At 35.3% G+C, this 16,154-nt stretch overlaps 1 protein-coding gene across 2 annotated transcripts in view; it reads left to right on the top strand.

The window, feature by feature from the left end:
• MOSPD2 (motile sperm domain containing 2) overlaps positions 1-16,154 on the top strand; it is an 84,085-nt gene that overhangs the window by 28,839 nt on the left and 39,092 nt on the right. For both annotated transcript variants that reach the window (XM_061137821.1, XM_061137820.1), the window contains exons 6-8: positions 722-782; positions 3,250-3,288; positions 12,562-12,686. In XM_061137821.1, coding sequence (XP_060993804.1) covers positions 722-782; positions 3,250-3,288; positions 12,562-12,686 — 225 coding nt within the window. The remainder of the gene's footprint in view (positions 1-721; positions 783-3,249; positions 3,289-12,561; positions 12,687-16,154) is intronic.

Here is a 16,154-nt window from a genome sequence, read left to right as displayed (position 1 = left end):
GGGTGTGTATGCCCAGAAGTGGGATTGCTGGGTCATATGGCAGTTCTATTTCCAGTTTTTTAAGAAATCTCCACACTGTTTTCCATAGCGGCTGTACTAGTTTGCATTCCCACCAACAGTGTAAGAGGGTTCCCTTTTCTCCACACCCTCTCCAGCATTTATTGCTTATAGAGTTTTGGATAGCAGCCATCCTGACTGGCGTGTAGTGGTACTTAATTGTAGTTTTGATTTGCATTTCTCTGATAATGAGTGATGTTGTAAATAATTCTTTAATTGTTCAACAGATGTTTAGAATTTTTCTATGAGAGTTCCTTCTTAGATCCATTTTATAATGCCACATTTCCTTAGCAGCCTTTAGTATCTAACTAGTTTGAGGTAAGATGAATGATGTGTAAGCATTTAATTTCTTGAACTCGATTTTTTTTTAACTTTTTATTTTGTATTGGGGTATAGCCGATTAACAAACAATTTTGTGATAGTTTCAAGTGAACAGCAAAGGGACTCAGCCATATATTTAATTCAGTTTTAAGATTGATTATTTTAAGTATGTTAATGACTTAAAAACCAAATTCTGGGAATATAGATACTTATTTTATGAGCTATTTTTAAAGAATTTAATAATTACCTCATTTTTATTTAATTGATCACCCTTAGAAATATGCAATTTAAAATTTTGTGATGTGGACATTATTCAAATTTAAATGTATATTCTTTATTTTAGGACATGGACTTTGTACGCTTTATCATCAACTGCTTTAAGGTTTATTACCCTAAATACCTCTGTAAGTAACTTTCTTGTTTATAAAAATATAGTGAAACCATAGACAACGACAATTGTGAGCTTTATATTATTATAGCCTTTAAAACCTGAGACGTTACTTTTTGGTGAAGAGGTTTAAATCTGTTAATAGAAGTTTAAGTGCATATCCTCGTAGGTACAGGAGAAAATTTTCATAAATAAATAATCATTGTCCTTTATAGTTATAATCTGTGTATTTGTCATCCTGTAACACACACATACACACACATGTAGAGACATAAAAACATACATATATTTCTAAGATTGTACCATTTTTAACTAATATTTTCAACTGAGAAATTAAGTATTATTTGGAGCTGCTTACATGCAAGAAACAGATGAGCAGTATTGATAAGTATACTGTGTGATAAGCAATACTCAAACATAAAATGCACTGTTTCTATCGATTTGATATTTTTAAATCATTACTAAGAAAACATTTGACTAGTTGGCATTTAGATTTTGTTTTTTAATTGTGAGTCTTCTGTTAATTACCTAAATGAGGCACTCCTACATGTTATATATTCATGTTTGATTGATTAGATTTATATGATGGTTTCCCCCTGAAGAATCAAGATGCCATCCCACATAGATAGTCAAAAACTTTTAACCCCTTTAGGATGAAAGTAAAGAGACAGGAGAGATGCAACAGGGATATCAGAAAAAAACTGAGGTCTGGTTGGATACACCCCTGGCAAATTCCACAGTTGGGATCTTTTGGGACTTGTAACTCAGGTGACACTAAAGCAGGAAATCCCTAAGTCATTATATTTTTTTTTTAGGTCAAGCTTTTTTTTTGGTGGGTTTTTTAAATTAAATTATTTATTTTAATTGGAGGCTAATAACTTTACAATATTGTGGTGGTTATGAACATTTCTAGGTAAAAGGAATGTTTGGTTTGGGGAACCTGTAGGATCTGCTGTTCCTTCTGAATTCTTCCTGGATCTGGCATGTACCCTGATTCATTAAGACTTGCTGAGTGGTGTCAGTCATTGGTCAAGTAGGGAAACACTACCCAATATTATTAGGTTTTCTTTCTTTTATGTACAAGATGAAAGAAAAATCTCCCCTCGTTTATTGAAATATCCAAAGCAGTTTGTGAAGAGCCATTTTTTTTTATACTTAACACTTCAGTTTTATTTTTAAAAAATGGGTGAAGAGCCATTTTGAAGAGCACAAATATTATTACTACTTTATAAAATACATCTAAGATTCTTTTGAGGAAACTGTTAATAAGTTCATAGGTCTATATGAAGATGAATTGAACACTATCATTCCAAATAACTATATAATGTATATATTCTAGCTGCATAATGCTTTGCAGACATTGAATTTTATAGAATCTTAGATTCAGTTCAGTTCAGTCACTCAGTCGTGTCTGACTCTTTGCAACCCCATGAATCACAGCACGCCAGGTCTCCCTGTCCATCACCACCTCCTGGAGTTTACTCAAACCCATGTCCATCGAGTGAGTGATGCCATCCAGCCGTCTCATTCTCTGTCGTCCCCTTCTCCTGCCCCCAATCCCTCCCAGCATCAGGGTCTTTTCCAGTGAGTCAACTCTTCACATGAAGTGGCCAAGGTATTGGAGTTTCAGCTTCAGCATCATTCCTTCCAATGAACACCCAGGCTTTAAAATTTGTCACGAAATGTAACTGTTATTTCTTAAACTATTGAATCCAGATCTTTTGAGGCATATCTCAGATGAAGACTGAGGTATTAAGCACCAGGGTACCTGTTTCCATGTACCTTCTGCCCTACATGTACTTTACTTGTCCTACATTAATTATTCTAGGAGGTTCCCTGTTTAGAGAGGAATGAAATTGTCTTTTGATTCATCTGAAACAGAATGAATTTTATATCAAAAGTCCCCTTTGTGAGTTCTGATTCTTTGTCACAATTGTTAATAGAGCTGTTTAATATCTTCATCTAAGGATACAACTAATATTTCTGTATACTTCGGAATGATTGGCTTCCTAGGGCTGATAATATTAAGAAAAGTTGAAACAAGTTTTGTTTCTTAAAACATGACTTACTAAAAATGAGGACAACTGTCAAGAGTGGGTTTAACAATATAATCTCTATAAAATTATAATTGAAACCATAAATTAGACATTGAAATCATTTTAAAGCTCAGGGGACTTTAGCACTAATACCACATGCCACATCCATAGTCTCCACTTACCCACTTAACTATTTTTTGTACTTTTCTGCAAAAAACAAAAGCTATAAATGAATAAAGGAACAGGGTATCCTCCTGGGTGAACCCCTCACCATTGTGAGAAGTTAGTTTACTTCTAGCACTACTCACACTTCACGGGATTAAACCTGAGTCATATATCTCAGCTTTCAGTTACATTTACGTCACTAGTTTTTTCTTGATCAGGTGTGAGTGATACTGTTGCAGGACTGAGTTACAGTCAATGAATTATTTTTCCCCCATCTTTCAGCAAAAATTGTGATCTTCGATATGCCTTGGATAATGAACGGTGAGTATATTACTTATACTTTGATAATACAAAATGTCCAATTCCTTTTTTTCTTCCCAGTTTAGCGGTATTTCTATACTTGTTTTTAAAAAAAAATGTTTGTATTGTGCTCGGTGTGTACTTTTAACAGGCTGGAGCTGGAATAGTCAAAGGCTGTTCCTAGACAAACTGGGCTAACATTTTGTTCCCAGACTCTGGGGACACCCTTTAGTCATGCCTCAAAACAGCTTTTAAATATTGAACCATTCAGGTAAAACTGTAGCCAGAAGCCTCAGTCATCACCTTCAGATGAGGTATATCACAGAATGCAGGCCTTAGCTAGGTTTTCTCCTGGGCTTCAAGAGTTGAGCAAGAAAATGGGATGAATCTAATACTTACTCAAATCTTTATTGTCACATGATCCTTATGACAGTCATGATATGTTCTTTGACAAAAAAAAAGTTTAAACCATTGAAAAACTTTCTTTACCAGTTTCAGTGTGGTTGTAAATTTAATGTTATTTTTAGAATGTGCGTTTTCATTCGTGTTTGCCAAAGTCAGTTGTTACATAGAAAGCAGTACAGAAAAGCAATGAAATTAAAACGTGGTTCTTTGAAAAGTTCAACAAAATTAACAAAACTTTGGTTGAACTGATGAATGAAAAAAAAACCACTCAAATTATTAAAGTCAGGAATAAAAGAAGAGACATCACTGTAGACCTTAGAGAAATTTAAAGGATTGTAAGGGAATATTGTGAATAATTGCATGCCAAGAAATTAGATAACCTTGATGAAATGGACAAATTCCTAGAAAGACACAAACTATGAAAATGGACTCAAGATTCTGAATAAGTATAACAAAAGAACTTGAATTATTAATTTAAAAAATCATAAAAAATAGCCAAGACCCAAAATGGCTTCCCTAGTTGTTGTTCTTCAGCTGCTAAATCGTGTCCAACTTTTTGTGACCCCATAGACTGCAGCATGCCAGCCTTCCCTGTCCTTTATGATCTCCCAGAGTTTGCTCTAACTCATGTCCATTGAGTTGGTGATGCCATCCAACCATTTCATCCTCTGTCACCCCTTTCTCTTGCCCTCAATCTTTCTCACCATCGAGGTCTTTTCCAGTGAGTTGACTTTTCCCATCAGATGGCCAAAATATCGGAGCTTCAGTTTCAGCATCAGTCCCTCCAATGAATATTCAGGGTTGATTTCCTTTAGGATGGACTGGTTTGATCTCCTTACTGTCCAAGGGACTCTCAAGAGTCTTCTCCTGCGCCACAATTCAAAAGCATCAATTGTTCAGCGCTCAGCCTTCTTTATAGTCCAATTCTCACATCCATACATGACTACTGGAAAAACCATATCTCTGACTCTATGGACCTTTGTTGGCAAAGTGATGTCTCTCCTTTTCAATATGCTGAATAGGTTTGTCATAGCTTTCTTTCCAAGGAGCAAGTGTCTTTTAATTTCATGGCTGCAGTCACCATCCACAGTAATTTCGGAACCCAAGAAAATAAAATCTGTCACTGCTTCCACTTTATCTCCTTCTATTTGCCATGAAGTGATGGGACCGATTCCATGGTCTTAGCTTTTTAAATGTTGAGTGTTTTTGTTTGTGTACTTAGAAAACAAGTCTTTTATTTGGCAGAGTATTTAATTTTAAATTAGTCAAATATAACCATTTGAATGTTGAGTTTTAAGCCAGCTTTTTCACTCTCTTCTTTCACCCTCATCAAGAGGCTCTTTAGTTCTTCTTTGCTTTCTGCCATAAGGGTGGTATCATCTCTATATCTGAGGTTGTTGCTGTTTCTCCCAGTAATCTTGATTCCAACTTGTGATTCATCCAGCCCAGCATTTCGCATGATGTACTCTGCATATAAGTTAAATAAGTAGGGTAACAATATACATTCTTGTTATACCCCTTTTCCAATTTAAAGCAGTCTGTTGTTTTCATGTCCGATTCTAACTACTACTTCTTAACCCACTTACAGGTTTCTCAGGAGTCAGGTGAGGTGATCTGGTATTCTCGTCTCTTTAAGAATTTACCACAATTTGATTTGATCCACACAAAGGCTTTATTGTAGTCAGTGAAGCAGAAGTAGATGTTTTCCTGGAATTCTCTTGCTTTTTCTATGATCAGTGGATGTTGGCAATTTGATCTCTGGTTCCCTTGCCATTTCTAAACCCAGCTTGTGCATCTGGAAGTTCTAGGTTCACGTACTGCTGAATCCTAGCTTGAAGGGTTTTGAGCATAACCTTACTAGCATATGAAATGAGCACAGTTATATGGTAGTATGAACATTCTTTGGTGTTGCCTTTCTTTGGGATTGGAATGAAAACTGACCTTTTCCAGTCCTGTGGCCACCAGTGAGTTTGCCAGATTTTGAGATATTGAGTGCAGCACTTTAACAGCATCATCTTTTACTATTTTAGATAGCTAAGCTGTAATTCCATCACCGCCACTAGCTTTATTCTTTTGTAGTGCTTCCTGAGGCCTACTTCACACTGTAGGATGTCTGAGTCTAGGTGAGTGACCACACCATCATGGTTATCTCGGTCTTTAACACCTTTTTTGTACAGTTCTTCTGTGTATTCTTGCCACATCTTCTTAATCTCTTCTGCTTCTGTTAGGTCCTTACTGTTTCTGTCCTTTATCGTGTCCATCCTTGTGTGAAATGTTCCCTTAATATCCCCAGTTTTCTTGAAGAAATCTCTGGTCTTCCCCAGTTGATTGTTTTCTTCTGTTTCTTTGCATTGTCTATTTAAGAAGGCCTTCTTATCTCTCCTTGCTATTCTCTGGAATTCTGCATTCAGTTGGGTATATCTTTCCCTTTCTCCCTTGCCTTCCTCATCTCTCCTTTCCTCAGCTATTTGTAAAGCCTCCTCATATGATCACGTGGCCTTCTTGCATTTCTTTTTCTTTGGGATGGTTTTGGTCACTGCCTTCTGTACAATGTTATGAACCTCCATCCATAGTTCTTCAGGCCCTTGCTACCAGATCTAATCCCTTGAATCTGTTCATCACCTCCACTGTATAATCATAAGGAATTTGATTTAGGTCATACCTGAATGGCCTAGTGGTTTTCCCTATTTTCTTAAATTTAAGTCTGAATTTTGCAATAAGGAGCTCATAATCTGAGCCACAGGCAGTTCCAGGTCTTGTTTCTGTTGACTTTATAGAGCTTCTCTTTGGCTGCAAAGACTATAAATCAGTCTGATTTCAGTATTGACCATTTGGTGATGTCCTTTTGTAGAGTTTTCTCTTGGGTTGTTAGAACAAGGTATTTGCTTCACTAGTAAATTCTACTAGACCTATAGAGAAGAAGAAAATACCAACTTGTCTGAAACTCTTCCAGAAAATATAAAACATGTCCCAACTCATTTTATGAGGCAAGTATATCCCTAATATCAAACATCACAGGAAAAGAAAACTAGAGACTAATATTCCTTATGAAAATAAATGAACCAACCCTCAAGAAAGTATTAACAAATTGAATCTAGCAAGCATGTGAATGGTATTATATGCTGTGATCAAGTGGGATTTATTTCAGGAATGCAAAGTCGGTTCAACATATGAAAATTAACTGGGTATTCAACATATTAATAAAGGAAAAAAAACACATGATAATTTTAATAGTCACAAGAAAAATTTGAGAAAATCCACTACACTCTTCCTGATAACAGTACCCAAGAAACTAGGAATAGAAGGCAAAAAGAGTTGGAATGTCTGAATAGTTCGTGGGGATCACAGTAGTTCACACAAGACTACTCTCACTTCTGATACCAACTGTAATGTAAAGGGGTTTCCAAAACCACCCTTAGGTTTACTACAGTCACTCACAGAATTCACTGAAAGGTGTTATACTCAGCTATGATTTATTACTGAGAAAGGATTCAGATTGAAATCAGCCAAGGAAGAAAAACATACGGCAGAAACCAGGAAAGTATCAAATGTGAAGTGCATTACTTTCCCACCATCAGTACGTGACAGTGCTCGTAGAGTATTGCCAACCAGGAAAGCTCACCCAAACACTGACATTCACAGTTTTTATTGGGGCTCCATTACTTAGGCCTGACCAGTTTATCACATGGTTCATCTCAGTCTCCAGTCTCTCCAGGGGTCTACAGATACTGTGTGACCCAAAGCCCCCAAACTAAATCATATTGTTCAGTGACTCAAGCGTATAGGCAAACAAAGACACTCCAACAGACATGAAGATTACTTCTGAAAACTGAGGATAAAGGCCAGACCTTTCTTTGGGTAGAGTTAATTCTTCACAGAAGAGAATTTCCTCACCCTGATAAAGGACATCTGTGTAAAACTTCATCTTTGAAAACCCCCAGTTAGCATCATGCTTAGTAAAAGAATGAATACTTTCCCCCTAAGATCAGGAGCCAGATAAAGTTGTCAGCTCTTACCATTTAGATTGTCAGGGCACTTAGGCAAGAAAAAGAAAAGCCATCCAGATTGGAAAAGAAGTCATACTGTTCATGTTTGCAGCTGACATCTATATGGAAAATTTTAAGAAATACAAACCATACATACACAGAAGCCTGTTAGAACCAGTAAACAAGTTCAGCAAGGTGACCGGATGCAAAGTCAATACATGAAACCAATTGTGTCTCTATGCATTAGCAATGAATAACCCAAAATGATATTACATAATCATTCTAGTTGTAATAGCATCACAAAGAATAAAATACTTAGAAATAAAAATAATAAAACGTTGAAGCCTCATACACTGAAAACTATAAAACACCACTGAAGGGAATTCAAGATCCAGGTAAATATTCATGTCTTGTTCATGGATTAGAAGACCTATTAATTACCAAGATGGCAGTGCTTCAAAGTTGATTTACAGATTCAATGCAGTTTCTGTCAAAATTCCAACTGCTGACCCCACTTTTTTTTTTTAAACAGATTCGGACAAGTTTGTCCTTAAATCATATGGAGATGCAAGAGACCCAGAGTAATAAAAATAGTCTTGAGTAAGAACAGTGAAATTGAGGGACTCACACCTCTTGATTTTATTAATTTTTAAACTATTTTTGACTGATGATTTTTTTAAATTATTTTTTTATTTTTGGCTATGCTGGGTCTTCACTGCTGTCTGTGCTTTTCTCTAGTTGTGGAGAATGGGGGATACCCTTCAGTTGCAGTCTGTGAGCCTTTCATTGTGGTGACCCCTTATGTTGCAGAACACTGGCTCTAGATAAGCGGCCTTCAGTAATCATGGCACACAGGCTCAGTAGTCTCAGCTCGCAAACTCTAGAGCACTGGCTCAGTAGCTGCAGTACACGGGCCCAGTTTCTCCGTGGCATGTGGAATCCTCCCAGGCCAGAAATCGAACCTGTGTCCCCTTCATTGACAGGTGGATTCTTACCCACTCCACCACCAGGAAAGTCCATCTCTTGATTTTAAAATTCACTATAAAGCATTAAGACATTGTGGTGTGAACATTGTAATAGAAATAAAGATCAGTAAAATAGAATTGAGAGTCCAGAAATAAATCCTAACATTTATGATTGATTTCTTGACAATGGTGCCAAGACAATTAAGTGGAGAAAGATTAGCCTTCTAAACAAATGATACTGGGACAACTGAATATCAGCATTCAAAAGAATGAAGTTGGACCTCTACCTTCCATCGTCTACAAAAATGAACTCTAAATGGATCAGAGTTAAAACTGTAAACCTGTTAGAAAAACCATAGGGGTAAATCAATGTGACCTTGGAGTAGACAGTGGTTTCTTAGGTATGACCCAAAAAGCACAAGCAACAAAGGAATAGATATATTGTACTTCATTAATATTGAAAACTTTTTTACCTTAAAGGACACGATCAAGAAGGTAAAAAGACAATTCTCAGAATGGAAGAAAATATTTACAAATCAGACATCAGAAAAGGGACTTGTGAGTAGGATATATAAATGACTTTTATAATGCAACAATAAAATGACAAGTGGCCCAGTTGAAAAGGACAAAAGATTTTAATAGATATTTTGCCAAAGAAAATATGCAAATGGTTGATAAGCCCATAAAAGCTGCTTAACATCATTAAAGAAATGCAAATTAAGACCAAATGAGATGCTACTTCACATCTACTAGGATGGCTGTAATCAAAAAGACAGAATAAACTAACAAGTGTCCATAATGATGTAGAGAATTTGGAACCCTCATACATTGTGGGTGAGAATGTTAAATAGTGCAGCCACTGGAAAAACAGTTGGCCATTCCTCAAAAAATTAAATACAGAGTTATCATGTGACCTAGAAATTTCACTCCTAGGTATATGTCCCAGAGAATTGAAAACATGCACAAAGAGTTCTACACAAAGGTTCATAGTAGCATTATTCATAGTAGTGAAAAGTGGAAATAATCCAAAGATCATCAGTTGATGAATGGATAAACAAATGTTCAGTTCAGTGGCTCAGTCGTGTCTGACTCTTTGCAACCCCATGGACTGCAATAGGCCAGGCTTCCCTGTCCATCACCAACTCCTGGAGCTTGCTCCAACTTATGTCCATCGAGTTGGTGATGCCATCCAATCATCTCATCCTCTATCATCCCCTTCTCCTCCCACCTTCAATCTTTCCTAGCATCAGGGTCTTTTCCAGTGAGTCAGTTCTTTGCATCAGGTGGCCAAAGTATTTGAGTTTCAGTTTCAGCATCAGTTCTTCCAATGAATATTCAGGACTGATTTCCTTTAGGATGGACTGGTTGGATCTCCTTGCAGTCCAAGGGACTCTCAAGAGTCTTCTCCAACACCACAGTTCAAAAGTATCAATTCCTCAGCATTCAGCTCTCTTTATAGTCCAATTCTCACATCCATACTTGACTACTGGAAAAACCATAGCTTGGACTAGAGATCTTTGTCGGCAAGTAATGTCTCTCTGCTTTTTAATATGTTGTCTAGGTTGGTTACACCTTTTCTTCCAAGGACCAAGCAGCTTTTAATTTCATGGCTGCAGTCACCATCTCAGGTGATTTTGGAGCCCAAGAAAATAAAGTCTGTCACTGTTTCCATTGTTTCCCCAGCTATTTGCCATGGAGTGATAGGACCAGATGCCATGATCTTCATTTTTTGAATATTGAGTTTTAAGCCAGCTTTTTCACTCTCCTCTTTCACTTTCATCAAGAGGCTCTTTAGTTTCTCTTCACTTTCTGCCATAAGGGTGGTATCATCTGTGTATCTGAGGTTATTGATAATAACAAATGCTAATAAACAGCAAATAAACAGATGTTATATAACCATGAAATGAAAAATTATTCAGCCATAAAAAGGAATTAAATATGATACATGCTCCATTACAGATGATCCTTAAAAACATGCTGAGTGAACAAAGCTAGTAGGAAATAAAAACACATATTTATAAAAACACAGTTATAAAAATGGGCAAATCCATAAAGACAGAAACTAGATTAATGGTTGTCAGGGAGAAAGGAAGATAAGGAGAGATTGCCCATGGGTGGAGATTTCTTTTTGGATGATGAAAATGTTCCAAAATTAGATAGTGGTGATGAGTTCCACAACTCTGTGAATATACTAAAGAAAAATCATTGATGAGTATACATTAAAAAAGTGAATTTTATGGTATGTAAATTTTATCTCAATAAAAACTGTTATAAAAAGTCAGCTTTAGCACTTCAGTTACTTTCAAGTACCATAGCTTCAAACATGCCAACTCAGACTTTTTAAATTGAAATTAATGAAAATGTAAATGTTATGTAGAAAATTTTAAACATAATTAGCCAAAGTAAAAATGCAATTTTCTGAACTACTGTTTAATGTTCATTATCATGCTGTTTTATTTCCTGACTTTTTCATTGATGCTTTTGCAAATTAATTCAGGATTTCTCTTTTAATTCCATTAAAATGTGCTTAGGAAGTCATGATGGAAAGAAGGTTAAAAAGTTTATCAAAATGGCATGATAGAACAAAATTGTAGTTACTAAATAGCTGTGTTTGAGAATTTTATTCTTGGAGATTGTATAATATCGTCATAACTCTAAGCTGCAGGGCTTAGGAGAAAGGCACAGAAGTTTAAGGTTAGGGTGGAAAGTCTGGGTCTGGCTCACATACATAAGGGAAGTGCTTTTTCTTTCTCTTCCTGACTTCCCATTTTAGAAGATTTTTCAGATTGGGATTTATCAGAGAAGCATAAGGCAAATGACTCTTCCCATAGTATTGTACAGGTAGTGAATCACAATGCAGTTTGATTCATTGTCTGGAAATCTTAGAAGTCGGGATCATTGATGGATTTGTTCACAGGCCAAAACCATAAGTTTGTTAATGAACATCAAGGTAATTTAATCCAGAATCTTCCTGGAACATTTGAAATCCATCAGGCACAGTTAAAGTATAAATGCCTACAGGGGTTCAGTGCGGTTCAGTTGCTCAGTCGTGTCCAACTTTGCAGCCCCATGGACTGTAGCACTCCAGGCTTGCCTGTCCATCACCAACTCCTGGAGCTTGCTCAAACTCATGCCCATTGAGTCAGTGATGCCATTCAATCATCTCATCCTCTGTCGTCCCCTTCTCCTCCCACCTTCAATCTTTCCCAGCATCAGGGTCTTTTCCGATGAGTCAGTTCTTTACATCAGGTGGCCAAAGTATTGGAGTATCAGCGTCAGCATCAGTCCTTCCAAAGAATATTCAGGACTGATTTCCTTTAGGATGGACTGGTTGGATCTCCTTGCAGTCCAAGGGACTCTCAAGAGCCTTCACCAACACCACAGTTCAAAAGCATCAATTCTTCGGTGCTCAGCTTTCTTTATAGTCCAACTCTCACATCCATACATGACTACTGGAAAAGCCACAGCTTTGACTAGAGACCTTTTTCAGCAAGTAATGTCTCTGCTTTTTAATATGCTGAGTTGGTCATCACTTTTCTTCCAAGAACCAAGCATCTTTTAATTTCATGACTGCAGTCACCATCTGCAGTGATTTTGGAGCCCCAAGAAATAGTCTCTCACTGTTCCCATTGTTTCCCCATCCATCTGCCATGAAGTGATGGGACCAGATGTCATGGTCTTAGTTTTCTGAATGTTAAGCTTTAAGCCAACTTTTTCACTCTCCTCTTCACTTTCATCATCAACAGGCTCTTTAGTTCTTCTTCACTTTCTGCCGTAAGGGGTTAGAGAATGTGAATATAACTATCATGCCATGGAAAAATACATATTAACAGATTACAGCCCAAACTAATCTCAGAGGACCTACATTAGCACATATGGTAAGTAAATCGAGAAAGAGAATGAAAGGAATTTAATACAGTGATTGTCTTTTTCTTCAGCTGCTTTCAAAATTGTGAAAACTTGGCTTGGTCCAGAAGCAGTGAGTTTGTTGAAGTTTACAAGTAAAAATGACATCCAAGACTATGTCAGTGTAGAATACCTGCCTCCTCACATGGGTGGAACTGTAAGTACAGTACCTAAAACCTGTTTTTAAAATAAGACTGGGTTGTGACACATGAGGCTGTATTCTTTCCTCAACAGAAACAGAAAAGCAATATCTTAACATCCTAAGAAAAATTAGATACTCTAAAATAGCAACCAGAGTTATAGACATTTTTTATTAAAAATTTTGAGTTTTTAAATTATTTTTTAATAGGTCGTGGTTTTATGATTTTAAACTAAAAGATACTCAGTAAAAGTATTCAGAAACAAGTATTCAGTAAAAATTCTTTGTACTGCTATGGCTACCATCCTGTTCTCCGCTTTAGTTTAATTTCTTTTTTTTTTTATTTCCAGGGATCTGTGTTACCTATATAAAAAAACTATACTAAATATGTAATATATAAACAACTATAGTATTCATATATATATCTAATTCTTTTTCCCTCACATCATGGTTTTAACCAAGTAGTGTATTTATACACTATTGTGTGAGCTGCATTTTGCTTCACTAAATCTCTTATAAATCATTCAAAATCATTATGTGATAAGCTGTCTTATTCTTGTTCGTGGCTGCATAGTATTCCACTGTCTAGAGATGACCCATAAATTGTTTAATGAATGACTATAAATCACTTAATTGCCTTTTGATGTCACTTTAGTTTGATTTCGGTTATTTACTGTTGAACAGTTTTTAATTTAAAAGTTAATATATACTATAATATTTTTTGGAAATGATCTTACTACTTACAAATAAGAGACCAGAAGTAAGTAGTTATGTGTTAAATTTTTAGTACTCCATAGCAATGAACATAATTGGATAAGGACTTTTTTTTTAAAATAAACTGTTAAACCTATGGATTTTGTATGCTTTGGGTTAATTTGATTGATAATACTTCAGTTATTTGACTTTTGCAATCTACTTTGTACTGGCAAAATTACATTCAACTAGAATCAAAGGAGTAGCAAAATGAAAAGTTTTTGTGTATCGTTTTCTGTGTTTTCTTTTATTGGAAAAAAAACTTGAATTGTTAATTTTGGGGGGAAGTTATCAACCTTTTGTTTGTACAATACATCTGGAACCTATGAAAGACTGGATAAAATATCTGAACCACAATTGACTCTCCACCAGAGTGGTGTATTATACAGAAAGTTCTCAGCAGCTTTTGACAACCAGCTAAGGATGATTTTAAGAAAAGAAAGGAAGAATAGTATGAGGTCCTTAGATAATACTTATGAACTGAGACTTAGATTTATTTTAAAAGATATAAAATATATATATCCTTATGTCTGAGACTGTTTCCGGGCTATCACAACGTAATCCTACAGAGAACTCCACAACACTTCAACTCACTGCAAAAGAAACTGGATGGGATGAGGGTAACAAAAATAGAAATTTTTTCATGTAGAGACATGCGCAATTATTTCTTCAGCCAAACTTAAAGATGATTTCAAAGATGTTTCTTTTTCTTCCCCTAAATATTGAATTATTTCTAATTTTTTTTAACTTTTATTGTCAGTTTCAGGTGTACATCAAAATGAATGAATCAGTTGTACATATATCCATTCTGTTTCAGATTCTTTTCCCATATAGGTTATTGCAGAATGTTGAGTTCCCTGTTCTATATAGTAGGTTGTTATTAGGTTGGTGCAAAAGTAATTGCAGTTTTGCATTGTTGAACTTTGCCATTTTTTTTAATATATATATTTTATTGAAGTATAGTTGACTTACAGTGTTTCAGGTGCTCAGCAAGGTGATTCAGTTATACAAATACACATATATTATTTTTGAAATTATTTTCTATCATACGTTATTACAAGATTTTGACTATAGTTCCATATGCTATACAGTAAAACTTTGTCACTTATTGCATATCTAGTTTTTAATTAGAAATCTAGCATTCTAGTCATACTAAGTCAAACAGGTGGAATCAAAATGTCATAATTTTTTAGTTAGGCAAAAATTCATAAGTTTTCTAAAATATGTATATATAACACATTTACATATGTTTATACAAAAGTTTTTCTACTACACTTGATAAAGGCTTGAGAAAGAGTATCCAAAAAAAAGAAGAGATGGAAAAATTAGAGAACATAAACTAAATGAAATGGGAGCCCTAAATATAAAATAGAAACAAGTGAAATATACTAGATAAAACTAAAAGATCATGATATAGTCGAGTTGTTTTTAAACATGACTGCTTGTTAGAAACATATCTGGAGCTCTGGAGAGAAAAAGAAATACCTGAGCATTTGTATATTTCAAAAAGTTTCAAGATAATTCTGATATGCATCTAGATTTTAAAAAGTGATTACAGGTTTTTTCTGTTAGGTCCTAGTTTTGGTGATATAGAGGTCTATTATTTTTCTGTTGACCAATCATGATACAGTGGTATTAAGTGAGTAATATAATCACAAAAGTAAAAGATGTTTATCAGTTTTCACAGTCAATAGCCAGACAAAAAAATAAAGTTAATTACAATTGTAAGCCATAATGGGAACATGATTAACTTAACAATATAAAATAATTACATACAATTTGGTGGGGAGGTCAAGCAGACTGATGTGGTAAGTAGAAGTGTGTACATGCACATGTTTTCATCCACCCTGCCAGTCTATGTCTTTTGGTTGGTGCATTTAATCTATTTACATTTAAAATAATATCGATATGCATGATGTTGTCAAAAGCTTTTTCTGCATCTACAAAGATAATTATGTGGTTTTTATTCTTCTGTTTGTTAATATGATATATCACACTAATTAATTGGCTTGCATTGAAGAATCCTTGCATCCCTGGGATAAATCCCAGTTGATCATGATGTATTGTTGGATTTGGTTTGCTAGTATTTTGTTGAGGATTTTTGCGTCTGTTTATCTGTGATATTGGCCTATAATTTTCTTTTTTTGTGCTTTGTCTGATTTTGATATCAGAGTGATGATAACCTTTTAGAACGTGTTTGGGAGTTTTCCTTCCTCTGCAGGAGTTTCAGAAAAATAGGTGATAAGTTTTCTCTAAATGTGAGATATAATTCACCTTTGAAGCCATGTGGTCCTGGACTTTGTTGAGAGTTTTTAAAATCACAGTTTCAATATCACTTGTTATTGGTCTGTTCACATTTTCTAGTTTGTCCTGGTTCAGTCTTGGAAGGTTGTGCCTTTCTAAGAATTTGTCCATTTCTTCTAGATTGTCTGTTTTATTGGCATGTGTAGTAGTAGTCTCTCATGATCCTTGTTATTTCTGTGGTGCTTATAGTAATTTCTTTTTCATTTGTAATTGTACTGATTTGAGTCCTCCCTTTTTTTCATGATGAGTCTGGCTAAAAGTTTATCAATTTTGTGTATCTTTTGAAAGACCCAGCTTTTAGTTTCATTCATCTTTTCTATTGTTTTATCTCCATTTCATTTATTTCTACTCTGATCTTTATGATTTCTTTCCTTATGCTAACTTTGGAGTTTGTTCCTCTTTCTCTAGTTGCTTTAGGTGTAAGTTTAG

This window comes from Dama dama, chromosome X, assembly GCF_033118175.1.
Source record: "Dama dama isolate Ldn47 chromosome X, ASM3311817v1, whole genome shotgun sequence".
Classification (NCBI taxonomy): Eukaryota; Metazoa; Chordata; class Mammalia; order Artiodactyla; family Cervidae; genus Dama; species Dama dama.
Note: the sequence above shows the minus strand (reverse complement) of the source record. Positions and strands in the feature narration are given on the sequence as shown.